We start from the raw sequence: 27,966 nt of genomic DNA, 5'->3' as shown, positions 1-27,966 counted from the left end.
CGGACGCAGCCAGTGAGGAGGGAGACCCGAGGGCGCGGTGGCGCGGGGAGGGGCGGCGCAGGGTCTCGGGACCGGGGCGGCGGACCGGCAGAGAGAGAGAGCGCCAGCGGACGCGACGGGAGAGGCAGGAAGCAGATAAGGAGAGATAATGAGGGAGACACGGGGACACGGGGGACAGAGAGGGGGGACGCAGCCTCTGCACGCGGGAGACCAAGTCCCAGAGAAGGAGAGACAGACGGGCAGGCAGTCCCCGTGGTAGGACAGAGCCAGGCATGGGTACCGCGTGCTCCAGTGTTTACATGCAGTTCCTGGGGGGTTGTGAAACGGGTAGTCCTCGCAGATGCCTGCTCCTCTGTTCTCTGCCCCCAGTACTAGGCCCTGGGAACCAACAGTGGAAAGACCCCAGCCTCAAGGAGACAAAGCACAGCCAGGGTGGGAGGGCCACAGTCCGCCTGGGCAACCCACTGGGCCACTTCCTGGACAGAGCATCTCACCAGTACTTTCACTTTCAACCTTTCAGCGGTGAGTCCCAGAACTGGGGGAACGGCACTGGTGACCAGCACTCACCGGGACCCCTCAGAAGAGATGGGGAGGAGGAGGGAGACGTGAGGTGGGACCCTTGTCCTCCCCTCCACACCTGCACCACACTCCAACCAAGTGACAGTAGAGGTAGGACAGCCTCATAGCCTCTTTGTGCCACCTGGTGGCGATAAGGAAGAAAGACAAGAGCAAGTGACCGTGATGAGAAGGGGAGAGAACTCGCAGAGCAACAATTGCCACTACCTCATCGGTGAGTCTGGGTCCCAGTCTGTGTTTGGCCAACAAGCGAACCTACCCCAGGTCTGCCTAAGAGGAACCATCCCCCATCTCACCACTGTGCCCTGGTGCCCTCCATCCTGCCTCTACCACTTCTGCCCCACAGTCTTCCGCTCCTCCTGCTCTGAGCAAGATTTCCCCCTCCTCCAGGGTGCTGGGCTGGGCATGAGTCACTTCCCAGGCAGCAAACCCTGGAAAAGGCTGTGCAGAGCCCTCAGTCACAAATGACAGGCTCAGGCTACAGTGCTCTGCTTTCCATGCCCCAACCAGCCAGGCCTTCCCAGGTGAGTAGCAAGGAGACCCCTGGGTCTGGGGGTGGCCAGGAGCAAGGGCAGAGGAATCCTGGATAGAGATGAGGAAGGGGAGGAGGTCCATCTAGGCATCTGTGGATTTCATAGATCATCTGAGCTAAAAGGAGCGGCAGAGACCCTCAGTCCAACCCCTTGGTCTACAGATGGGGAAATCCAGACCCAAGAAAAGCGAAGGATGTGCCCCAGGTCACACAATGAGCCAGCAGCAGGGCCAGGATGGAGAACCAGGTCTCTTGACTCCCAGCACTGTGCTCCCTGAATGCCATTCCCCACCCACCCTCCCTTGTTTACCTTCGTTTCCTTCTCCCTTCCCCTCCTCTGTGTCCCAGCGCTCCTTCACTCCCACTCACTCCCAAATTCCAGCCACTACAGCATGGGAGGCAGGACACCTGGGTCTCCCACTCCATGCCTGTCTTTACTTCTGGCTCTCAGAACAAGCCCACGGGCCCTCAGGGGCCATAGTATTCCTCTCTGAGCCCCGGGACCCACTGTGGGAGGAACAGGCTGAGATTCACTGGGGAGAGAGCAGTGGGATTAAAACCCTGCTCCCTACACACCCCCAGCATTCTGGCCCAGGCCCGACTCTGGGGCCTCGCCTTACTTCTGCCTCCTTTTCCTCAGAGAACACACATTTTCCATGCAGCTGGGGCCCAGGAAAGGATGAATGTGTGTCCCAGGGATGACGACTGCTCTGGCAAGGCCCCCTGGGGGGGAGGGGGTGACAGCCCCTCAGCCCAGCGTCCACATGGCTTGCACACACGAGCACTAGCAGGGCTGCTCACAGCCAGTCAGGGCTGAGAGCATGAGCCCTGCAGGCACAGGGACCTGAGTTCCACTTCTAGCTTCACCACTTAGAACTTTGTGACATTGGAAAAAACACTTACCCTCTCTAAGCCCCCCTCTCTTGGTATAAAATGGAGTTAATAACCTCCCAGGGTTATTATGGGGACTGAATAAGACAAGGATGTCAGGCACAGGACACAGGGCCTGGCACCCAGGAACGGCTCCATAGGTGGGGACCACACCATCATCCTCCCGCCCTGCCTTACAAGAAAGAGCTGGGTCTTCTCCTACCAGTGAACTCTAGCTGTGTGAACCTAGAGATGTTACATTGTTTCTCTTGGCTCTGATTCTTCCTTTGTGTAAGGAGAGAGCTGGGCAGCTGAAGCCAGAGGCTCCTTCTTGGCCTCTAGACCCACAAGGAATCACGTCATTTCCAAATACTCATGGCAGAAGAAGGGGCTGTCTTCAAGATGACCAGTGACCTAAAGGGTGAGTGTGTCCTGAGAGAGTTTCTGGGACCGAAATGGGGGAGAGGTGAGGGGTCTTGAGAGCCTTTCCTTCAGAGCCCTCACCATCTGAGGTCTGATGTCCACCATCCTCCCCACAGCTGTCATCTCTGCCATCCTCCAGGGCTATGCGCGTGGGCGGCAGCCGGTGACAGACGCCAGTGCTGAACTGCACAGACTCTGTGGCTGCCTGGAGCAACTGCTGCAGGTAGGGCCCTCCCCTCCCACCCGCCCCTCCCATCTCTCCAGGTCCCAATAACCAATAACCGAATGGGCTTTCCCAGATCCTGAGGGAAGAGCCACTGCCTCTCTTCGTTACCACGCACTACCTCATCTCTGTCAATCGGCAAACCCTTCCTGACATCTAACCTCACTCTTGGAGGCTGTCACTGTAGCCTGGGAATTGAGGTGGGACAAGGCTGGGGCAGAGTTGGGTGGGGCTGGGGGCAGTCACCCTGCTCTAAAGACAAAAATTTCAGAGGCACAGATGTCCTCGGGCTGGCCTTCCTCGCTTCTGGTTAGAGCCCCAGTCATCACTATCACTAGCTTTTATTGAGCACGTATTATGTGCCCAGCTAAACCCTTTACGTGCCCATCTTGTTTAATTTTCCTTCTAACCCCCTGAGGTGCTTGATGACCAGCCCATCCCCCCCCCACACACACACATACCCTTCCTACTTCTCTGATGATGTGCATGTACATGTGTGGTGTGAGTGTGCATGTGTGTGAGGTTTGTGTGTGTGTGGTGTATGTTGTGTGCCTGTGTGGTCTCCTGCCAGTCTGCCCCTCATGTGCTGCACTCCAGTCACACCGGCCTCCTTGATCTTCCTAAAGCACAGCAGAAAAGCACCTACCTCAGGGCCTTTGCACTTGCTATTCCCTCTGCCTGGAATGCTCTTCACCCAGAAATTTGGATGGAACCCTTTCTCGTTTCCTTCAGATCTGGACTTGAATAGAGCCTCCTCAGTGAGGCTTTCTCTAGCCACCCTAATCTACATTTTTAACACACACACCACACATACACACCACACACTCACACACGCCACACACATCTCACACATGAATGCACACACCATGCGCTTTCCACTCCCTTTCCCTGCTTTATTTTTCTCCTTATCAGTCAGCGCAATCTAACATACTATATGTTTTGCTTATTCCGATTGTTCATTGCTGTATCCCCAGGGCTTAAAACAGGGCCCAGCACATAGTAAGTGCTCAATAAGTATTTCTGGAATGAATGAATGAATGAGAACACTGAAAGCTCAAAGAGGTCAAGCAGCTTGCTCCTGGTCACACAGCCAGTAGGGGCAGACCAGGACCTGAAGTGGGCCTGTCTGCACGAGCCCTTTCCGCTATACTGCTCAGCGTGCTGGAACACAGAGTGTTCTGGGAGGGAACATTTCCACACTTTCCTTTCCCTCATCTTGCTCCCAGTTTGACCAGAAAGAGCAGAAGAGCTTCCTGAGGCCTCGGAAGGATTACTGGGACTTCCTCTGCATGGCCCTGTGGCGGCAGCGGGGGGACACGGAGCCAGTCCACTTTGTCCACTCACAGGACAAGGTATCCAGGGCCAGGTGGCAGGGGGGCTGGCCTCGGTGCGATGGGGTCCTGCCCCCAGGTCCTTGACGAGGATGGCTCGGTGGCCGGAGGGGACACCGGCCTGCCCGAGGCTCCTTTCTCACCCATCCCAGCTCCACTGACCATAGTCCCCCTCACCTGGTCCTCACCTGTCGTTAGCCCTGCCCTCACACCCCTCCGGTCACCCCCTTTCCTCCCACAGCCTCAAGTCCCAGGACACCCTTTCTCATGCACCACTCATTCTAGCTTTTCTCCCTCTGTGCTGGCTGTGTTCCCTCTGTCCTAATACCACCATGCCCCCACTTGTCCCCTGTGTGCTGTGCAGTTGAAGACCCCGCTGGGAAAAGGCCGAGCCTTCATCCGCTTCTGTCTTGCCCACGGACAGCTGGCCGAGTCCCTGCAGCTCTGCCTCCTGAACCCAGAGCTAACCAGGTGGGGCTACTGATACCATCCGAGCCCGTGGCCCTCCTTCGGGAAGATTCCTCTTTACCCCTAGAAGGATGGTTTGATATGAAAGATGACTAAAATAAGGGTCATAAAGGGAAAGCCAAGGAAGAAAGGGCAAAGGGGAGGTTAGAACCCCAGTCCTGGTAGCATCATGATGCTTGGCCTCCTGGTCCCCAAGGACCATAACCCTGTCTGGGGAACCATCCCACTCTGGTGTGCAGTGGAGGTAGATTCTCTGAGGTCGGGGGTGGCAATAGCACCAGGGCCGAAGGCCAAGGGTGCTGCTCCCTGTTAACACAGGGAGTGGTATGGCCCCCGGAGCCCTCTGGTGTGCCCTGAACTCCAGGAAGACATCCTGGATTCCCTCTATGCTCTCAACGAGGTGACCTTCGACTTGGACCTGCAACGGCCAGACTTGGATGGAGCCTGGCCCATGTTCTCAGAGTGAGTGGGGGCAGCATGGAGGGAAGCTTCTTTTCAATGCCTGCTCCCATTACTACCACCCACCCAAACTAACCCCAAGCCCTCAACCCCCAGCCCCATCTTTTCCTCCCTCCCTTCTTACTCCCTGACTCCCGATTCTCCACCTCCCTAGCCTTCTGTTTTCCCAGTGTCATCTTAGGATGTCCCATGATACTGCACAGAAGACACACTCATTAAAGAGTTGTTGGATGGTTGGGGTAGACGGTTAGAAGGATGAATGGATGTTGGGATGTTGGAATGGAATGGAAGGACGGATGGAGGGTGGGATGCATGGGTGGATGGAGAGAAGGATGCATGCATGAGGGTGGAAGGGCAGGAAAGTGGGATGGGTGGTGGGATGAATGGGTGGTTGGAAAGATGGGGTATCCTGCATCTGAGGATCAAGACTACTGCTGGAGAAAGGTCCAGGGTCCCCCCGCTTCTTTCACTTTCAGGTCCCGCTGCTCCAATTTCAACTGGACCCAGGGAAGAAGACCCAGAAAGATCAAAGATTCCCCTAAGGAGGTGCCTCTTCCCAACCTTCACTCTAGTTGCCTCTTCTGTATCTCTGTTGGGACCCTCAGGTTGAGAAGTAACTGAGCCCTGACCCAGCTGGACAGAGAGGGAGAGGCCAACGTGTGGACCTGGGGCTAGGGAGCCACAGAAGCGAAGGCTCACATTCGTAAGGTGGTGAGGATATCAGGGAGAGAAGGGAACCACTGGCAGCACCTGCAGGCGCCACTGGGGCCCCTGGGAGGAGGGAAGGTTGGGGAGGGTGACCGGAAGCTTCCAGGAAACAGCCCAGGGAAACAACCTCTGCTGGACAATTTGCAAACATCTCAGTTCAATTCAGGGAGCGATTGAAGAGCCAGATTGCCTGGCTGATATCCCAGCCCCATGCCTTACTAACCATAGTCCTTGGGCACGTAACTTGTCCTGCCTCACGGGTGCATCGTGAGGATGCACTGAAACAGCCCAGGTGCAGCACAGAGCAAGGCTCCTGCTATGTGCCCAATAAGCGGTAGCTTGTGGTTGTCATCTTTCCACAAGCTAGCTTGGCACCCCCGCCAGCTTCCAGGCCCCAGGTGCAGATACTGTGCCTCAGTCTCTGACCTAAAGGAGTTCCAGGTCTGCTGCGGAGACAGACCCCAAAGGAACGCATTGCAACACAAGTTAAGTGTAGTGACCAGACACGCCCAGGAACGTGGGAGAACAGAGAAGGCTTCTTGACAGAGGTGACTTTTAGGGGCTGTCGGTCTATTTAAGCTTTCACCACAACCCTATAAGGAAGTATTATTACTCCCATTTTACAGACCAGAAAACAGAAACACAGAGAAGTCAAGTTCAGGGGGGAAGATCAGAGGAGAGTGGTGGGAAGAACTAAGGGGAAATCAGATCGATGCAGAAGATGGAGGTAAAGGAGGGAGAAGGATGCCAGCAAGAGGCGAGGAAGGAAAGGGCGTTGAGAAGCACTGCTCAGATCAAAGCCTGGGCCTCAGGTCACCTTGGGTGTTTTCAACATTCAGATTCCTGGGCCCTACCCCAGATCTGCTGAATCAGTATTTCCAGTGGGAGGACCAGGAATCCATATATTTAGCAAACCCACTGGATTAGGGCTGTGGCCTCTCCCATGCACCAGGTTGGTGAATTGGTGCTGAGAGGGATGACGGGTTTGCGGCTTCTCTGCAGATCTCACCCACATATGGAGACCCCACAGGAGGCCACCCAGAGGAGCCACATACCAGGCAAGCCAGTTCTCTGCAAGATGCACCCAGGGAAGACAGGTTGGCTGGACTCCCCAGGTCCCAGCAACACAAGCATCAGCCCCTCTTTTTGGAAAAGAAGAAAGAAGATCCCAGGAGGCTTGGGCCTCCCCAGAGCATGTGGGAACTAGAGGGGGAGGAGCTTCAGCAAAACCAGGAGAAAGGAGCTCCAACGACAGGGATCTTCCTGGAGAACTCAACACCTAGCATCCAGGGACAGGGGAAGGGGGCCAAAGGGACTCTGAAGGAGGTGATAGGAACAGAGGCTGAGGGCAGGGGGGTTTTGCTGAGTGCAAAGGGCCAGAGAACAATAGATGGGACTTATGAAGGGGAAGCAGAGAGGAGTCATATCCATAGGCTGCTGGCCTCCAGCTCCAAAGAGATGTTAGGGGATGCAGTGTCAGGGAGCCGTCAGGGTGGGAAAGTGCCCAGCATCCCGAGGGAGTTCTGGGTCCTTCAGGGCCTGGAAACAAAGGAAGGCTCCACCACGGAGAAGCCCCAAGAGCAAATAGGAGTGACCACTGCAACCAGGAGGGAGGAACAAGCAGAGATGGCCTTGCAGGATATGGTCAAGGTGAGAGCAGTTGAGCTCTGTACCTGTCTCTGCTCCCTATCTCTAACCTAGCCCACAGGTGGGTGTCTTCAAGGATGGCCCAGGGCCATTCCAGCCCACAGACCAATTTGCATTGGGCCACACAGGATCATTATGATCTGAGGATGCCTTTTGGAAGTTCTCCAGTTCATCACATGAAGAACACGCATTCTTCAGTTTACCACAATACCCACCTCTCCCTATTGCCTCACACCAGGCCCACTTTGTTCATCCTGCCCAGCCCCTGTAGGCATCTGAGTTTGTGATCCCCTCCCAACAGTTCTTCGGGGCAGTTGCTTGTTCTCAGTTCCATAGCCCTCATTATTGGCAGGTTTCTTCCCAATATCTAAGTTCTGCTATTGCAGGCCCTACCTAATTGCTCCTGTAGATGTTTCTCTTCAAGGTCACCCAAATTGTTTTCAAGCCTTCCTTCAGCATCCTCCCTAGCCTGAGTCTTCCAGATCCTTGAGGTCTGTAACTTCCATCCTTTAGCAAAGGAGGAAATGGTGGCTCCAGGCTCACCCAGGGGCAGAAGCAAGCACCACAGCTCCCAACGCTGTCCGCAGTCCTGCTCTCCCACCCAAGGGCTGTTTCACATGGCCTGGGGTCTCACGGGGGTGTTTGTCAGGTCAGGCCCCGGGCTGGGGTCTCTGCCCTCCTCCTTCAGCTTCCATTTCCCCTCCTTTTACCCTCTCCCTGCCCTCAGAGTCTCAGACATGGGCTCCAGAAAATCAAGGAGCAGGCCCAGCACCAGGAACAGCTGCTGAAGGAGCAGGAAGGGGAGCTGAAGGCACTGCAGGAACAGCTCAGCAGGTAACCTAGGCAACCACCAGTGCCACAGGGCATGGGAGCCAGGAGGCCAGGGGGGCAGGAGGCTCACGTTCACGGTCACGCCAGCAAGCATCTTCTGAGCACCTCCCGTGCACCAGGCCCTGTGCGGGCACAACTTTGGCATGCCGTGCATACAGGAAATTGTTCCCACTCTTAGGGTGCTCCTGTCCCCCTCCCCTCCCCTCCCCTTTGCCAGCCCCCTCCCTTGCTGGCCTCCCTCAATAGCCCCAGGAGAGGTCTATGCGTCCCATCCCTCCCTTCCCTCCCACACTCACCTTTGCGCCTTTCTGCTGCCTCTTCTGGGCTCCCCTCTCTCTTTTCCGTCCACACAGCCTCCCTCTCCCACCACACTCCTGCCCCACTATCTCTCTCAGTCTCCCTCTTTGCCTCTTATTTTCCTGTTCCCTATTGTACAGTCGCTCTTTCACCCTCTTGGTTACAGTAGTCATAACTATCATCACTGAGCACTTACTATGTCCCTGGCACTGTTCCAGGTGCTTCCTGGTAACGATCTCAGGAGATCGGTCCTCCAAGAACCCCCATTTTATAGATGTGGCGGCTAAGGCTCAAAGACCCACCTAACTCACCCAACATCAGCTGGTTAGTAGAGGAGCTGAGATCCAGACCCTACAACTGACTCCAGAACCAGTGGGCCTACAAGCTGCCCCGTCAGCCAGTATCCCCAGTGCCGGTGTGTCAGTCTCCTGTCTCTCCCCTCAGCCCCTCTCAGCATCTGGCATCTTCATCCTCCCACCATCACATTCACCTCAAGGGTCCAAAGTGCATGTTTTGTCTCTACGTTCCCCCTCAGTCTCTCCGTGTCTCAGTTTCTTTGTCATAATTTATTTTTAAAGAAATTATGACACCATGCAAAGATCTTCCTTGGTCTGACTCAGTCTCTCTGTGTGTCTCTCCCTTGGTCTCCACGTGCCTCAGTCTGCCCACCTGCCTGGTCTCTCCCGCTTGACTGACACCTGCCCTGACCCCCAGGGGAGCCTGCAAAACTGTGATTCAGACTGAATCACAGAGCTGTCTATTTCCTGCTTAATAGGCTGAGAGAGGCCTGGGGCCCCAGGAGCCAACCCCAAAAGGCCCCCGGGGACTCCTCCCACCAGACTCTCATCTGAGTCCTGTGGTTTGGTCAGCAAAGAATCCCATGATTCAGGCCCTAAGTGAGTGCAGGGCCCTTGCCCACTCAAGGCCATCTCTGGGGATCAAGACAGGCTGGAGGGAGAAGCCAGGAGGCTCCAGGGAGACTGCCCAGCCCCAGGCTGCTCCCTGAGTCTGGGGGAGCCCTTGTTTCTCAGACCCCTATCCTGCCCCCGTCATCCCGTCCATCATTCGGTCATTCCACAAACACTCGGAGCCAGACCTGTTCTATGTGCTGAAAATATTCTCATGGACAAAACAGATAAAATGCCTGCCCTTTTGGAGCTTACATGCCAGTGGGGGAGGCAGTTGATAAATACAAGCAAGTAAAATACATAGGATGCAGATTGTGATAAGTTCTAAGAAGAAAAAAAGCAGGGAAGGGGAATGGGAAGTGTCAGTGTTGACATTTTAGATGAGGTGGCATGGCCAAGGGGGCCTCCCTGGAAAGGTGACATTTGAGTCAAGACCTGAAGGAACTGAGGTCTGAGCCATTTGATATGTGGTAGAGGAATGTTCCAGGCAGAGGGAACGGCGAGAGCAAAGGCTCTGCAGTGGGAATGGGCATGGCATCAAGGATGCCACTGTAGCCCCAGTGGAGTGAAGGAGGGGAAGGATGTAGGAAAAGGTCAGGTGGGTAACAGGAGACCCTAGCAGGTCATCAAAAGGACCTTGGCTTTGACTTGACTTTGAACCACTGAGAGTCCTGAGCAGAGGAGGGACATGATGTGACTGCATGTTAAAAATGTTTCTCTGCTTTAAAAAAACAATTCAGTGGTTTTTAGTGTATTCACAAAGTTGTGCATCCATCACCACCATCAATTTTAGAATATTTTTTTCACCCCAAAGAGAAACCCTATACTCATTAGCAGTCACTGCCCATCTCTCCGCAACCCTCCAGCCCAAGGCAACTGCTGATCTGCCTTCTGTCTGTGTGGATGTGCCTATTCTGGGCTGACATGTGCTTCAAGGACTCACGCCCGCTGCTCCGTGGAGCTGGTCTGTAGGCTAGCAGGGGTGGAAGCGAGGAGACCGATGAGGAAGGGGAGCTGGGATGCACTGGTGGCAATGGAGGCGTGAAGGAGCCGCTGGATCCTGGATCCAACGTGAGGTTGGGCTTCCCGAGGGATGGGTGTGGGGTGTGAGAGAAAGACGGAAGTCAAGAATGACTCCGAGTCTTCGGCCTGACCAACTGGAAAGGTAGAGTCACTGTGTGGCAGAGCAGGTTGGCAGGGAAGGCTCAGGCATTGGGTTAGGAGCCTGCTAAGTTGAAGACCCGTGTTAGACTCTAAGTGGATCCTTGGGTGGGCGGCTGAGTGTGGAGTTGGGAAGAGAGGTTGGGCCGGGGGGACCCACCAGAGAGTCATCGGAATGTGGTGGTAAGTTACAGAAGCCCCTGAGGCCTGGACAAGAATGCGTCCCCTGCCTCCTGGGATCCAGGGAACTTAGACAAACCCCTCACCCATGGGAAAGGGGCCGTGGGCTTCGAGCTCATGACGGTATCTCACCACCAGTGAAGAGAAGGGCCACGGGGTCCCAGGCAGTTAATGAACAATATTTACTGTGCCTCTGCTATGGCCACGTGGGGGGACAGAAGGGAACAGAACAGGCAATGTCTGCTCTCACAGACCTAGGGAGATGTAGGGAGACAGACAATAGATCAACAAATAGAAATACGATGTCAGGTGGTCATGGGCCCTGTGGGGACTAGAGAGAGAGAGAGACAGGAGAATCATCTAGAATTGGAGTCAGGGAAGCGCTGTCCGAGGAGGTGACATTTGAGCAGAAATCCCAACCACAGGAAGAGCTGGACCATGCAGGTATCTCGAGAGGAGTGCTCCAGGCAGGGGGACCGGCAGATGCAAAGGCCCAGGAGACATGAGCTTGGGGATAAGCAGGCCTGTGGCTGGAGCAGAGACTCCCACGTGGGGGAGGAGCAGAGGGCTCTCCTAGTCTGACTCGGGTTTCTGAAGGACTGCTCTGGCTGTGGTGTGGAGAATAGACTCAAGATGGGCAGGGGTGCAGAGCGCCAGGCTAGACACAAAGGTGAGACACAGCAGGCCCCAGAGCAGACCAGCTGGGGGCTATAAAAATACACTTGGGCTTCTGATACCCACTCCCCGGCTGTCTGGCTGTGGGGCGCTAGGACACTGAGCTTCCCTCTTTGGCCTGAGGTCCCTGATTTGCAAAAGGAGATGGTTAGACCTCTTCCAGCTCAGATGATCTGTGAGACCATCTTTCCAAGCAAATGGGTTTCCTCTGCCCTCTGGGCTAGACCTCAAAGCAAAAGGGATTAGGACAGGTACAAGTGGAAGGTCCTCAGATGGGGAATTAGGCAAACATCAAATCTTCCCCCCACCTTGGGTGGCAGCATTGAGCTCCTTGGAGGCACGCCACAGGACCATAAGGATCCATCCCTCTCTCCTACCTGCTACCCACTCAGCCCTGGTGCCACAAACCACCGGTGATCAGGGCCCCGCGTGGATGCAAGTGTGGAGAGGCAAGAAGAGATTAGAGCTAGACAGGCCTGCATTCAGATTTTTGCTCCCCTCACTTATCAAGCTGTGTGACCCTGGGCAAGTGTTACTCCCTCTCTGAAGCTCTGTTTTCTTTCCTGTGAAATGATGATCATATCACCTGTCCCATAAATTTGTGAAAATTCAATGAAACAAGGCTATAAAACAGTAAGCTCGCAGCTCTACCCACCACCAGAGCCTCCCATCAAGCCTCTTAGATAGCCTCAACCCCCAGAGGGCAGACAACAGAAGCAAGAAAAACTACAATCCTGCAGCCTGTGGACCAAAAACCACAGTTACAGAAAGATAGAGAAGATGAAAAGGCAGAGGGCTATGTACCAGATGAAGGAACAAGAAAAAACCCCAGAAAAACAACTAAATGAAGTGGAGATAGGCAACCTTCCAGAAAAAGAATTCAGAATAATGATAGTGAAGATGATCCACGACCTCGGAATAAGAATGGAGGCAAAGATTGAGAAGATGCAAGAAATGATTAACAAAGACCTAGAAGAATTAAAGAACAAACAAACAGAGATGACCAATACAATAACTGAAATGAAAACTACACTAGAAGGAATCAATAGCAGAATAACTGAGGCAGAAGAACGGATAAGTGACCTGGAAGACAGAATGGTGGAATTCACTGCTGCGGAACAGACTAAAGAAAAAAGAATGAAAAGAAATGAAGACAGCCTAAGAGACCTCTGGGACAACATGAAACGCAACAACATTCGCATTATAGGGGTCCCAGAAGGAGAAGAGAGAGAGAAAGGACCAGAGAAAATATTTGAAGAGATTATAGTCGAAAACTTCCCTAACTTGGGAAAGGAAATAGCCACCCAAGTCCAGGAAGCACAGAGAGTCCCATACAGAATAAACCCAAGGAGAAACACGCCGAGACACATAGTAATCAAAGTGGCAAAAATTAAAGACAAAGAAAAATTATTGAAAGCAGCAAGGGAAAAACGACAAATAACATACAAGGGAACTCCCATAAGGTTAACAGCTGATTTCTCAGCAGAAACTCTGCAAGCCAGAAGGGAGTGGCATGATATACTTAAAGTGATGAAAGGGAAGAACCTACAACCAAGATTACTCTACCCGGCAAGGATCTCATTTAGATTTGATGGAGAAATCAAAAGCTTTACAGACAAGCAAAAGCTAAGAGAATTCAGCACCACCAAACCAGCTCTACAACAAATGCTAAAGGAACTTCTCTAAGTGGGAAACACAAGAGAAGAAAAGGACCTACAAAAACAAACCCAAAACAATTAAGAAAATGGTCATAGGAACATACATATCGATAATTACCTTAAACGTGAATGGATTAAATGCCCCAACCAAAAGACATAGACTGGCTGAATGGATACAAAAACAAGACCCATATATATGCTGTCTACAAGAGACTCACTTTAGACCTAGGGACACATACAGACTGAAAGTGAGGGGATGGAAAAAGATATTCCATGCAAATGGAAATCAAAAGAAAGCTGGAGTAGCTATACTCATATCAGATAAAATAGACTTTAAAATAAAGAATGTTACAAGAGACAAGGAAGGACACTACATAATGATCCAGGGATCAATCCAAGAAGAAGATATAACAATTATAAATATATATGCACCCAACATAGGAGCACCTCAATACATAAGGCAACTGCTAACAGCTATAAAAGAGGAAATCGACAGTAACACAATAATAGTGGGGGACTTTAACACCTCACTTACACCAATGGACAGATCATCCAAAATGAAAATAAATAAGGAAACAGAAGCTTTAAATGACACAATCGACCAGATAGATTTAATTGATATATATAGGACATTCCATCCAAAAACAGCAGATTACACGTTCTTCTCAAGTGCGCACGGAACATTCTCCAGGATAGATCACATCTTGGGTCACAAATCAAGCCTCAGTAAATTTAAGAAAATTGAAATCATATCAAGCATCTTTTCTGACCACAACGCTATGAGATTAGAAATGAATTACAGGGAAAAAAACGTAAAAAAGACAAACACATGGAGGCTAAACAATACATTACTAAATAACCAAGAGATCACTGAAGAAATCAAAGAGGAAATTAAAAAATACCTAGAGACAAATGACAATGAAAACACGACGACCCAAAACCTATGGGATGCAGCAAAAGTGGTTCTAAGAGGGGAAGTTTATAGCTATACAAGCCTACCTAAAGAAACAAGAAAAATCTCAAGTAAACAATCTAAGCTTACACCTAAAGAAACTAGAGAAAGAAGAACAAACAAAACCCAAAGTTAACAGAAGGAAAGAAATCATAAAGATCAGAGCAGAAATAAATGAAATAGAAACAAAGAAAACAATAGCAAAGATCAATAAAACTAAAAGTTGGTTCTTTGAGAAGATAAACAAAATTGATAAGCCATTAGCCAGACTCATCAAGAAAAAGAGGGAGAGGACTCAAATCAATAAAATCAGAAATGAAAAAGGAGAAGTTACAACAGACACCGCAGAAATACAAAGCATCCTAAGAGACTACTACAAGCAACTGTATGCCAATAAAATGGACAACCTGGAAGAAATGGACAAATTCTTAGAAAGGTATAACCTTCCAAGACTGAATCAGGAAGAAACAGAAAATATGAACAGACCAATCACAAGTAATGAAATTGAAACTGTGATTAAAAATCTTCCAACAAACAAAAGTCCAGGACCAGATGGCTTCACAGGTGAATTCTATCAAACATTTAGAGAAGAGCTAACACCCATCCTTCTCAAATTCTTCCAAAAAATTGCAGAGGAAGGAACACTCCCAAACTCATTCTATGAGGCCACCATCACCCTGATACCAAAACCAGACAAAGACACTACAAAAAAAGAAAATTACAGACCAATATCACTGATGAATATAGATGCAAAAATCCTCAACAAAATACTAGCAAACAGAATCCAGCAACACATTAAAAGGATCATACACCACGATCAAGTGGGATTTATCCCAGGGATGCAAGGATTCTTCAATATACGCAAATCAATCAATGTGATACACCATATTAACAAATTGAAGAATAAAAACCATATGATCATCTCAATAGATACAGAAAAAGCTTTTGACAAAATTCAACACCCATTTCTGATAAAAACTCTCCAGAAAGTGGGCATAGAGGGAACCTACCTCAACATAATAAAGGCCATATATGACAAACCCACAGCAAACATCATTCTCAATGGTGAAAAACTGAAACCATTTCCTCTAAGATCAGGAACGAGACAAGGATGTCCACTCTCACCACTATTATTCAACATAGTTCTGGAAGTCCTAGCCACGGCAATCAGAGAAGAAAAAGAAATAAAAGGAATACAAATTGGAAAAGAAGAAGTAAATCTGTCACTGTTTGCGGATGACATGATACTATACATAGAGAATCCTAAAACTGCCACCAGAAAACTGCTAGAGCTAATTAATGAATATGGTAAAGTTGCAGGATACAAAATTCATGCACAGAAATCTCTTGCATTCCTATACACTAATGATGAAAAATCTGAAAGAGAAATTATGGAAACACTCCCATTTACCACTGCAACAAAAAGAATAAAATACCTAGGAATAAACCTACCTAGGGAGACAAAAGACCTGTATGCAGAAAACTATAAGACACTGATGAAAGAAATTAAAGATGATACCAACAGATGGAGAGATATACCATGTTCTTGGATTGGAAGAATCAACATTGTGAAAATGAGTATACTACCCAAAGCAATCTACAGATTCAATGCAATCCCTATCAAATTACCAATGGCATTTTTTACGGAGCTAGAACAAATCATCTTAAAATTTGTATGGAGACACAAAAGACCCCGAATAGCCAAAGCAGTCTTGAGGCAAAAAAATGGAGCTGGAGGAATCAGACTCCCTGACTTCAGACTATACTACAAAGCTACAGTAATCAAGACAATACGCTACTGACACAAAAACAGAAACATAGATCAATGGAACAAGATAGAAAGCCCAGAGATTAACCCACGCACCTATGGTCAACTAATCTATGACAAAGGAGGCAAAGATATACAATGGAGAAAAGACAGTCTCTTCAATAAGTGGTGCTGGGAAAACTGGACAGCTACATGTAAAAGAATGAAATTAGAATACTCCCTAACACCATACACAAAAATAAACTCAAAATGGATTAGAGACCTAAATATAAGACTGGACACTATAAAACTCTTAGAGGAAAACATAGGAAGAACACTCTTTGACATAAATCACAGCAAGATCTTTTTTGATCCACCTTCTAGAGTAATGGAAATAAAAACAAAAATAAACAAGTGGGACCTAATGAAACTTCAAAGCTTTTGCACAGCAAAGGAAACCATAAACCAGACGAAAAGACAACCCTCAGAATGGGAGAAAATATTTGCAAATGAATCAATGGACAAAGGATTAATCTCCAAAATATATAAACAGCTCATTCAGCTCAATATCAAAGAAACAAACACCCCAATCCAAAAATGGGCAGAAGACCTAAATAGACATTTCTCCAAAGAAGACATACAGACGGCCACGAAGCACATGAAAAGATGCTCAACATCACTAATTATTAGAGAAATGCAAATCAAAACTACAATGAGGTATCACCTCACTCCTGTTAGAATGGGCATCATCAGAAAATCTACAAACAACAAATGCTGGAGAGGGTGTGGAGAAAAGGGAAATCTCTTGCACTGTTGGTGGGAATGTAAATTGATACAGCCACTATGGAGAACAATATGGAGGTTCCTTAAAAAACTAAAAATAGAATTACCATATGACCCAGCAATCCCACTACTGGGCATATACCCAGAGAAAACCGTAATTCAAAAAGACACATGCACCCGAATGTTCATTGCAGCACTATTTACAATAGCCAGGTCATGGAAGCAACCTAAATGCCCATCAACAGACGAATGGATAAAGAAGTTGTGGTACATATATACAATGGAATATTACTCAGCCATAAAAAGGAACGAAATTGAGTCATTTGTTGAGACGTGGATGGATCTAGAGACTGTCATACAGAGTGAAGTAAGTCAGAAAGAGAAAAACAAATATCGTATATTAATGCATGTATGTGGAACCTAGAAAAATGGTACAGATGAGCCAGTTTGCAGGGCAGAAGTTGAGACACAGATGTAGAGAATGGACATATGGACACCAAGGGGGGACAACTGCGGTGAGGTGGGGATGGTGGTGTGCTGAATTGGGTGATTGGGATTGACATGTATACACTGATGTGTATAAAATTGATGCCTAATAAGAACCTGCAGTATAAAAAAACAAACAAAAAAAATAAAAAAAAATTAAAAAAAAAAACAAAACACTAAGCTCAAAAACAAAAAAAAAAAACAAAAAAAACCCACTAAGCTCAGTGCCGGGCACCTAGTAAGTACTCAGTAGACTTTAATTCCTTTCATGTCCTCTCCTGCCCTAGGAGTGTCTGTCACCCCCATAAATACTTTAAATACTTAAAATGCTTCAGTGGCTTCCTTTGCACTGTGATCAAACTCCACTCCTTCTGGGGCCCCTGAGGGACCCTGCCTACCTCCCACCTTGCCTTCTGCCTCCCCAACCCTGCCCTTCATGGAACTACAGTGTCACTAGCCCTTCTTTCATTTCCTCAAACAAGCCATGTTCTTCCCAGCTTGCAGAACTTTGCATGTGCCCTTGGCTGGCTTTACACGGCTGCCTCCTCGTCTTCAGATCTGCTTAAATGTCGCCTTGTCTAAGAAGACCTCCTGAGCATCCCCTCAACTCTGCATCTTGCCCCCTCCTTTGTCACTGTCACACAATTATCTTACTGGTTTATCACAAAGAAACACACTAACCGCAGTGGTCACGTTAGGGCCTGGCCACACCAGAGACCCTGGGATCCCTGGGCAAGTAAACTAGCTTAGGAAAATGAAATCCTAATACTAAGAAATGAAGAGGCTGAAGACTAGAATGTTCGTTAAAAGTCATGTCTCCCTAAGGCTGCAGGAACTGGCCTTTTTGGAATTTCGGTGGCTAGCTGTGTCAGTTTGATTTCATGGCCCACTCAGCTTTCCTCCCTGCAGCATGCTACATGGCAGGATTTTTAAAATTATAACTCAATTCATTGTCAAGCCTCCTCCCCTCAAACACACTCAGCCGGGGGCACGGGTACACACACGCGTGCGCGCGTGCGTGAGAGAGAGAGAGAGAGAGAGAGCATCCAGAGGTCACAGGATGGGCACCACCGTTGCAACACCCACCCATCTGAGCATCTGAGCAATGGAGTAAGAGGCTGGGACCTGGGATTGGGACCTTTTTATTTCCAGTCCATTACATTTCTTGGAACCTTCTAGGAAGCCACTAAAAACAAAAAGAAGAGGCAAGAATAGAGCTGAGGAGTTTCCAAGCCCAAACTGAAACTGAAATTTAAGAGAGCCATATGTTTAAGATTACTTTTTTAAATTGAAGAGACAATGTAATGAAATTTTTCAAAATATTTTAAAGCCAAAAAGTCATTTCAAATCTTACACCACTTACTCCCTCTCCCCAAACACCACAAATGTTTTCAGCAGGCACAGCCCGTCCAGCCTGGGTTCCCAGACACCCACTTCCCCCCAGAGAGCTGCCAGGATTGTGAACATGCCTTTCCAGAAAATTACATTTTAAAATGGAAATGTTTAAAAAAAAAAAGAAAGAAAAAGAAGGAAAACAAATGAAAATGTTGGCTTGTTCCCTCTAAAGGAACATGCAAGGCTAGGCCCTGTTTTCACTGCTCTGAACAGTTGATGAGGGGTCAATCTATAGGTGTCAGGCCATACAGTGCCTGGTTCACTGTGGTGTGTGTGTGGTGGGGATGGGTGTGTATGTGTTATGTACATGTGTGTGATGTGTGTTATGATGTGTGGTATGTGTGTGGTATGCGGTGTGTGGTGTGTGTGGTGTGTGTGTGCTGTGTTGTGAATGTACGGTGTGGGTATGTTGTATGTGCTGTGTAGTATGTGGTGTGTGTAGTGTGTGGTGTGTGTGCTGTGTTGTGAATGTACGGTGTGGGTATGTTGTGTGTGCTGTGTAGTGTGTGGTGTGTGTAGTGTGTGGTGTGTGTGCTGTGTTGTGAATGTACGGTGTATGGTGTGTGGTGTGCGTGTGTGTGTGCTCACTTCAGCTGCAGGGGGCATCACCAGCTTCCCTGGTGGGGCTCCCTGTCAGGCAGCGGCCCAGCCCAGCTCAGACACAGATGCTGCGCTTTTCCCTTCACAACTCAGTCTTCCTTCCGCGCCCAGGTGTCAGGAGGAGAGGGCCCGGCTGCAGGCGGAGCTGGAGCAGAAGCAACGGGAGGCCGAAAGGAAGGGTGCCATGTATGAGGAGGAGCTTGGCGGGCAGCGGGACCTGGTCCGAGCCATGAAGAGGCGGGTGCTGGAGCTGATTCAGTAAGGGTGGGACACTGGGGAGGGGGTGCACAAGGGGGCATGGTACAGCAGCTCTGGACCTTTTGTATGTACTAACTCATTTTCTGCTTTCAGCCATTCCCTGCTGTTATTCCCATTTTTTTTTATATAAATTTATTTATTTATTTTTGGCTGCGTTGGGTCTTCGTTGCTGCACACGGGCTTTCTCTACTTTGACGAGCAGGGGCTACTCTTCGTTGCAGTGCACGGGCTTCTCTTGTTGTAGAGCACGGGCTCTAGGCACACGGGCTTCAACAGTTGCAGCACGTGGACTCAGTAGTTGTGGCTCGCGGGCTCCAGAGCGCAGGCTCAGTAGTTGTGGCGCATGGGCTTAGTTGCTCCGCAGCATCACATTGGCTTCTTTCACTTAGGAATATGCATTTAAGTTTCCTAAATGTCGTTTCTTTTCTTTTATTTATTTATTTGTTTGTGTGTTTATTTTTGGCTGCATTGGGTCTTCGTTGCTGCACGCGGGCTTCCTCTATTTGCGGCGAGCGGGGGCTACTCTTCACTGTGGTGCACGGGCTTCTCATTGCGGTGGCTTCTCTTGTTGCAGAGCACGGGCTCTAGGCACTCGGGCTTCAGTAGTTGTGGCATGCGGGCTTCAACGGTTGTGACGCACGGGCTTATTTGCTCCGCGGCATGTGGGATCTTCCCGAACCAGGGCTCGAACCTGTCTTCCCTGCATTGGCAGGCAGATTCTTAACCACTGAACCACCAGGGAAGTCCCTATTGCCATGTTATAGATGAGAAAACCGAGGGTCAGAGAGGCTGACTTGGCCACCAAGGACACACAGCATATAAGTTGCATAGAGTCCTCTGCCTCTAAGGCAAGCTACCCTCCAACCCCCACATACACACACACCAACCAAGGTTAGGAGAAGGGAAAGGAGCCCATAGGTTAACCGAGAGGTAATCGCATGTCCTACACCTGCCTGCCTACTGGACTTCCTCAGACAGTTGGGCCTGTGGCCCATCTTGGGTCAGCTGTCCTGGGCTACAGAGGCTGAGCTCACCAGGATTAATCCCAAACCACTAAGATCACTGCAGGATGGATGAAATGTGTAAAACCTGCTTTCTACCCTTCAGTCTAGTGAGGAGATAATTCACAGATATACATTATACTTTCACCTCCTTCAGGAAGTAGGAGACCATTGGACTCAGGTTCCATTAGAATTGGAAGGTTGCTGAGCGATCATCTAGGACTAAATCCTCTTGCACAAAATCCAAGTGATTAAAGATGAGAAAAGGGAGAGATCAGCCTGGAAAGAACAAAGAATTTAAGGAATAATCTCCTCTGAGGAGCTGTCAACCGGGAGGAAGCTAATAAAAAATTAGCTATGTATCTCACAAAAGAATTTAAGGTAGCTAACAATAAGACATATATATTGTGTATATGTGCATGCATATGTATATGCACACACACACACACACACACACACACACACATATACATATAGTTAAAGAAAAACAAGATTTAATGAAAGATGAAAAATATATACTCCTGAAGTGTTAGGGTTAAAACTTAGCTCTGAACATCTTGATAGCAGGATGGAAAAGGGAAACACAGAAAGTTTCACTGTCCATTCAAAGCAGCAATACCAGTTCATCCAGAGAGACAAATGTTTTTCCTAGTGCTAAAGAAATTCATCACAAGGCCCCAAACCACATAACACAATGTTCCTCCCAGAAGCATTGTGGAAGATATGGCCTTAAGCAAAAAAAAAAAAGATGGAGCATGAAGGTTGACTTCTGTGTCAAGATGGTAGACTGACCACACGTTATCCAGTCTCCATCCTGAGATCTCACTAAAATGACTGTAAAAGAATAAAACATAAACAGAGAGAAAGGTGGAGGAGCCAACCACAAATGAGAGATTTCAGCTAATTTCCAGAAGCCAGAAAACAGATGGAAAAGTGGATACTGGATTTAGCCCAAGTTAGAACTTCAGGGCCCAGAGACACCAAGAACACAGATGGCAGAAGTGAGATGAGGGGCAGAAATCAGGAAAATTAACTGATAAAGTCATTAGAAAGAGCAGTGTACAACCCGTGCTTTCTGCCTGCCTCCCCCACTGCAGAACATCTAACAGTGAGGGGCCTATCACCCAGGCAAATAACTAAAAGGTCTTTCTCTAAAGAATGCCCCAAATAAAAGAGCAGAGTCTTCTGGCATTTGAGAGTCTGGAGTGGCAGGTAGCTCCCTGCCCAATCTCTCCTAAAGGGACACTACGAGTCAGTCATCCCCTTCTACTCCCTGGAGCTCTAGCAGCTTTTATCGCCTCTTTCTTAAACATGAAATGACAACCAAGGATCCCCAGACATTTGAGGAGAGGCTAGAAAATAAAGGGGAGTGACAAAGATAGACAAACAAACAAAAATGATACACCTTCCATGATGCTGTGAAAAGCGACCATCAAAAGATGAGAAACATTCTTGGAAATTAAAAATATGATCACTGAAATTATTTTTAATTCACTAGGATTAGAAGATAAAGATGATGCAGTCTCTCAGAAAGTAGAATAAAAGCACGGATAAATGAAGACATGAGAGAAATAGAGACATAAAGAATCAATCTAGGAGTTCTAATATCTTCTCCAACTGACAGGAATTACAAAAAAGAAAAGAATAAAAAGGAGGTGATTATCAGATAAAAATATGAGACACTTTCCCAGCTCTGGTGGACATAGATCTTCAGATTTAAAGATTTCACTGAGTGACCAGCACAATAAAGGAGAGGGGTGGGTGGTAAACTACATCTAGATACATCATTGTGAAATTTCAGTAAAACAAAGATAAGGAGAATATCCTAAAAGATAGGTCCACTTATAAAAGGAGTAGACCCCAACAAATGTTAAGACTCAATGGTGTAATCCTTTCAAGTTCTGAGAAAAACTGGCTTTTGCCCTAGAATTCTATATTTTGCCAAACTATGAAGCAAGTGGGGAGGTGATAGAGGAAAAACATTTTTTCAGATAGACAGGTCACATAAAATTCACCTCCCACACAGCCTTTCTTAGGAAGTTAATTAAGGATGTGCTCCAAAAAACAAGGAAATAAACCAAGAATGGAGAAGATGCAGAATTCAGGGACTAGTAGCTCTAGCCCATGAGAGAAGAAAAGGGAATTCCCAAGATGACAAGGGGGCAGCAAGCCCAGGAAGCAGTCAGTTCAAGCTATAACAGAAGTATTGAGGGCCCAGGAGGGAGGTCTCAGGGGAGAAGAGCATCAGAAGAATATCTGACATGATGAAGAACTAGGGGCGTGGGGGATTAGGCTACGTTAAAGGCAAGTCATGCAAAGAGCAGAGAAAGGCAATTAGAAAGTCCTAGAAAAACAAAAAATTTCCAAGAAGGGAAATGTTATAGAACACATCTTAGCTTCAGTTGATGCAATATGCTTATATATTGTCTAATAATGTAAATACTATTCATTGATTTTTTTTCAGTATTGGAATCAACCTAAAGGCAAAGCACAGAAAACAATCATAATTATAGAACAAACCCAAATGTTACCACCTAAACAATATTAAGTATAGAACAGAATCCAGTAGGAATTTCTGTGAAGATGGAAATGTCCTGATTTTGCCCTGTCCAATATGGTAGATACTAGTCCCATGTAGCGATTGAGTACCTCAAATGTGGCTGGTGCAACTGAGGAATTGAAGTTCTAACTTTATGTAACTTTAATTAAGTTAAATATGCACCTGATATCACTTATATGTGGAATCTAAAAAATACAACAAACTAGTGAATAAAACAAAAAGAAGCGGACTAACAGATATAGAGAACAAACTAGTGGTTACCAGTGGGGAAAGAAAAGGGGGAATGGACAATATAGGGGTAGGGGATTTTTTTTAAAGGGGGTTATTATGGGATTACATGAAATCATGTGTGTGAAACTTTTGAAAATTGTAAAGTACTGTAGAATTGAAAGAATCATTAAATTTAAAAATTAATAAATAAAATTAAAAGTTAAATATACATCTAAATAGCCACATGTGGCTAGTGGCTACCACATTGGATGTTGCAGGAATAGATAAGTTAGGAGGTTGAGAAGGAGGAGAGCTGAAGAGAAAGGATGATGGCACCATCTTATTACAGAATGGCAGTCGTATGATGCTATCTGTAGTCAATAGAATGAGTGAGAAATAAACATGTGAGTATATTCTGTAAAATTCCAACAGTAACCAATAGAGGAACCAAAAATGGGGATATAACTGCACTGGGAGGAAGGAGGAGGAGCTAGTGAGGATGGTAATAAATAACCCATATCCTCAAATGTTAAGACTCAATGGTGTAATGCTTTCAAGTTCTGAGAAAAGCTGGCTTTTGCCCTAGAATTCTATATCCAGCCAAACTAGGAAGCAAGTGAGGAGGTGACAGAGGAAAGACATTTTTTCAGATAGACAGGTCACATAAAATTCACCTCCCACACTGCCCTTCTTAGGAAGTTAATTAAGGATGTGCTCCTTGTGATATCAAGGAGCTCTATGGAAGATGTTCTTTCTTGATAAATCAAGGAGGAGGAATATGAGCATATTACTTAAATACGGAAGTAATATCAAGGAGAAAAAGCTAAAGGATGTAAGAAGTGGTTTGCCACTGAGTACGGGAAGGAGGTATATCTATTGCCTTTTGATATAAGTCCTTCTGTACTGTTCGATTTTTAAATCGTACGTGTGTATGTCATTTTGATAACAATGTTGAACAACCCATATTCCTAAACATTCTTTAAAAAAACAGTGAGGATAGTTTTGCAGGAGCATAAACATATGTAACTACATATGTTACATGTCTTTCTCCATCACTATGTCTCTTTCTTGGCCTCTCCATCTTTCTCCATATTTGTCTCCCTCTCTGTCTGTGTCTCTGTCCCTGTCTGTCTCTGCATCTTCTCCCCTGTGTCTTTCTCTCTCCCTCTACATTGATCTCCCTGTCTGCTTCTCTGTGTGTCTCTGTCTCCTTCTCCAACTCCCTGACTTCCTTTTTTTCTCTCTGAGTGCCTGTCTCTCCATCCCTCTTTGTCTCCCTCTCCATTTCTGTGTCTCTTTCTGCTCCACTGTCTCTTGTCTCTTTTGGTTTCTTTATGTGTATATCTCTGTGTGACTCCCTCTCTGTCTCTCTCTTCTTTGTTTCTGTGTATCTCTTTCTCTCCCTCTCCATCTCTCCATCTGTGCATTTCCATCTTTCTGTCTTCTGTGTGTGTGTGTGTTTACCTCCACCCACCCATCAGAGAGAAGGATAACCTGTGGCAGAAGGTCCAGCATCTCTCTTCCTTGGGCCCTGGATGCTGTGTTGTCTGTAACAAGATCTTTGGTCGGCTGTCTCGGCGGTATCTGTGCAGGTAATGGGTGGGGTACAGAATCCTTCCTCTGGGACAACCCAGTTTCCACCAGCCCACAGCCCCCTGCCCACTCCAGGGAAGGGAGGGACACAGGAAATAGGCATTTATGAAAGGCCACTTAAAGCTGGCTACTCATTTTACCCGACACTTTGCAGAGACATGAACAAGAACAGTGGAAAGGGGGCAGACAAGGAATGGCATCTGGAAGATGGGACTGGGTAACCCTTCCACAAATAGACTGATTAATTGATCAGCTAATCTCATCTGGGAAGAGATTTCCTGTACAGAGGAATCTGCTTCCCTCACCTTGCCCTGGAAACACAGTGGCAGGACAAACAGCAAGAGAGAGGACAGTGGGCTGTCAGGAGAACCTGCCATTTGGAGTTAGAGGACCCTGGAGGGGTGGGGCATCGGGACCCCTTTTAGGAAAGGGGAGGCCTCCTGAGACAGACCCAGGGCCATTCTGCTTGGAGATGGGAAACACACAGGTGGACACAAAGATGCTCGAACCCCATGACCCCCTCCCCCATACGCACCCACACGTACCCACTCTTCCGCTTCTGCTCCCCAGGCTCTGCGGAGGCCTGGTTTGCCATGCCTGCTCTGTGGATTTTAAGAAGAAGGAGTGCCACTGCCCACCCTGCTCCCAGAGGAGAGAAGCCCAGGTCCTCTGACTGAGACCCACCCACCCCACCTGATCGGCCGTCCCCTCGGCCCTTCCCAGCCCTCTGGTCTGACCAGTCCTGCCTTCTAGAAGTTGGCCATCTAAGGTGGACAGCACTTGAGTGGACAGACCGTGGTGTGGAGGATGGAAGGAGCCGGGCTGGCAGTCAGGAAAGAGGTTCTAACCCTGCATCTCCCACTGATGAGCTGGGTGACTTTGGCAAAGCTGTCAGGCTTTTTCCATAACATGAGGGAGTGGGCACCATCCTCTCTAAAGTCCCTGCAGGCTCAAAGTCCTTGTCCAAGAATAAGGCCCAGTGGCCCTGACATTTCTCCTCTGCACTCCCTTCTCAGCCAGCCCATCCTTCATGATACACGGGAGCTTCCTGTGTGCAATCTGCTTCAGAGGTCTGCTTTCATTCTTAACAGCTTTCTTTAGGTACTATTAATGTATAATACACTTCACATAAACCTGATGAGTGCAGTCTGATGAGTTTTGACTTTAATATACACCCTGAAGCCATCACCATATTCAAAATAATAGACACATCCATCAGCCCAGTTTCCTTGTGCCCTTTGTCATCTCTCCCTCCCCCCACCTCTCCCCATCCCCGAGCAACCACTTACTTGCTTTCTGTCATTAGAGACTAGTTTGCATTTTCTAGAATTTTGTATAAATGGAATCATACAATATATACTCCTTATTATCTGCCCTCTTTCACTTGGCATAATTATTTTATCATCTGTGTTGTAGCATATATCAAGTTCCTTTTTACTGTTGAGTAGTATTCCACTGCATGGATATATCCCAATTTATTTACACATTCACCTGTTGCTGATACTTGGGTTGTTTCCAATTCCAGGCTATTACAAATAAGTTTCCCATCTTCACCTGTGTACAAATCTTTGTATAGACATATACCTTTATTCCTCTTGGGTAAATGCCTAGGAAATGAAATGGCAAGGTGGTATGGTAGGTGTATGTTTAACTTTTAAGAAATGGCTGAGTTATTTCCCAAAGAGATTGTACGTTGTACCTTCCCACCAAGAGAGTGTGGGAGTCCCAGTTACTCCCCAGGGTGTCTGGTTTGGTGGGCAGGAGGGGAGGCTTGAGCCTCTCTGCCCTTCCCTTCCAACCACTATGCTGACTTGATGGGTCCCAAGTTGTGAGCACCCAGAAGAAGGGGCTGATCTAGGTAACTCTCTATGCAGTGCTTACTCAGCTAGACTTTAATATTAAAGACAGTTGATGAGGACTTGTTTAGCTCCATGGTACAAGATCATATCCCCTGACTGCCCAAGAAGTCTTAACACGAATTATGGTCATTCAGTGGTCACCCAGTTGTGGTGCTTTTGACAGCGCTGTTTCAGAAGAAGTGTGGGCCCCACTGTATGACAAGGAGATTAGCTGCCCTAGCTGGGCTCCAGGGCAGACTTTGTGGTCCCAAAGAGGCATGCATGCTGTCTCTGTCCCCTCTGCCTCACGCAGACTGCCAAAGCCTCTGCAGCGGTTGGGCAACCCTGTCAATCTGACCAGAGCCCATGGACCGCCTCTTGGGGTAGGGCCGCCCAGAGTTGCATCCCATTACCATCTCAAGGAGGAAGAGTTTTGTAACAGCAGTTCCTGCCCTGGAGAGCTGGTGAGAACTTCTCCTTATCAAAGGCAGCAACGAGGTGGGGGGCAGGGAATGGAGGGAGTAAGAGGCAGAGCTGGGGCTCCCGGAGCAATCAAGGCAATAGAATCACCCCTGCCCTAAAGGACAGCGGTCCCTTTCTGGAGGTTCGACTTGCTCAGATACTTTTATTAGGGCAGGTTCTTATTACAGCAGAATACATCATATTCTAGTAGGAACTCCAGCATGGAGTTCAGACTTACCTGAGGAACTGATGGGGGAGAGGGGACCTAGCTGAAGCCTATGTTCTAAGAGGTAGCAAGATGCTCCTGGACAAGAACTCAGGAGGAAAGCAGGGGCCAGGAATGGGGGAGCTTGACCTTCACCCCCTGTTTGGGAGGGATGGAAGGGCAATGCTGAAGACCAGCCTCTAGCTCAACACTGCCCCCCAAAGGGTCCCCACCAAGTCCAATGGAGAGCACAGAAGCTCCACAAAGATATTGGGAGGCTCATTAGACTCTGGGGACCCTCTGGCAGAAGGTTCCACAAGGGTCACCATAGACTATCCCAGAGCGTGGCACTGAAAGGGCACCAGTTCCCCAGTGGTGAGTCCAGAGCACACGTCTAGCCCAGCAGTACCAGAGGAGCACCTGGGGGACACCTCCAACAGACTCTCCCAAATTCCTGGGGAGCATTCTACAGGGGGGGTAAGCCCTGCATGAACACACAGGGTCTAAAACAGTGCAATCTGGGTTATCGCCATTGACGTGACTTCGTTTGTGTTCACAGGCTGGGGGTGCCCTGGGAAATATGGGCGACATAATTATTTCTTTAAATTAGATGTCACTCGGATGCACTAACGTACATTGGTTTCCTCACTTTGTCAGTTCATTCAGTGCTCAACAAAATGATATCAAACACCTAGGGTTTGCCAAACACTGTGTGTCTGGTTTGGGGAGACGAAAATTTCATATATGTATATATATATATGTATATATATATATATATACATATATATATATATAAAATCCCTGCTTTCAAGAACCTCACATCAAGGAGGAGGAAGCAGCCAAACTGATGATTATAAATCCCCGAAATTGATGCCATTGTAGAGGTAAGCCCGGGGATGCAGAGGAGCACAGAGGGGGGCGGCAATGCA

At 48.0% G+C, this 27,966-nt stretch overlaps 1 protein-coding gene across 7 annotated transcripts; it reads left to right on the top strand.

Moving 5' to 3' along the window:
* Window positions 1–52: 52 nt before the first annotated feature.
* On the top strand, window positions 53–26,051 carry RUFY4 (RUN and FYVE domain containing 4). 7 transcript variants are annotated; one of them, XM_068544477.1, is made up of 14 exons: window positions 74–790; window positions 967–1,100; window positions 1,215–1,355; window positions 2,275–2,399; window positions 2,518–2,624; window positions 3,851–3,976; window positions 4,320–4,426; window positions 4,742–4,885; window positions 5,359–5,428; window positions 6,593–7,240; window positions 7,965–8,071; window positions 19,022–19,168; window positions 24,421–24,531; window positions 25,103–26,051. In XM_068544477.1, exons 4-14 carry the CDS (start codon window positions 2,354–2,356, stop codon window positions 25,203–25,205), a joined length of 1,716 nt encoding a protein of 571 aa, XP_068400578.1. In that variant the 5' UTR covers window positions 74–790; window positions 967–1,100; window positions 1,215–1,355; window positions 2,275–2,353; the 3' UTR covers window positions 25,206–26,051. The 7 variants fall into 7 exon arrangements, with proteins under 7 accessions (XP_068400580.1, XP_068400578.1, XP_068400582.1 ...); XM_068544479.1 differs by lacking the exons at window positions 967–1,100; window positions 1,215–1,355 and having other exon boundaries at window positions 53–124; window positions 521–790; XM_068544481.1 differs by lacking the exons at window positions 967–1,100; window positions 1,215–1,355 and having other exon boundaries at window positions 74–255; window positions 521–790.
* Window positions 26,052–27,966: the final 1,915 nt, after the last annotated feature.

Source organism: Eschrichtius robustus, chromosome 5, assembly GCF_028021215.1.
Source record: "Eschrichtius robustus isolate mEscRob2 chromosome 5, mEscRob2.pri, whole genome shotgun sequence".
Lineage (NCBI taxonomy): Eukaryota > Metazoa > Chordata > Mammalia > Artiodactyla > Eschrichtiidae > Eschrichtius > Eschrichtius robustus.
Note: the sequence above shows the minus strand (reverse complement) of the source record. Positions and strands in the feature narration are given on the sequence as shown.

Excerpts from the sequence above, each read along its gene's own strand:
- RUFY4 (XM_068544479.1), top strand. The coding sequence starts at position 2,354 with ATGGCAGAAGAAGGGGCTGTCTTCAAGATGACCAGTGACCTAAAGG. Across the intron at positions 3,977-4,319 it reads TTGTCCACTCACAGGACAAG|TTGAAGACCCCGCTGGGAAA; the intron begins GTATCCAGGGCC and ends TGTGCTGTGCAG. Across the intron at positions 4,427-4,741 it reads CTGAACCCAGAGCTAACCAG|GGAGTGGTATGGCCCCCGGA; the intron begins GTGGGGCTACTG and ends CTGTTAACACAG.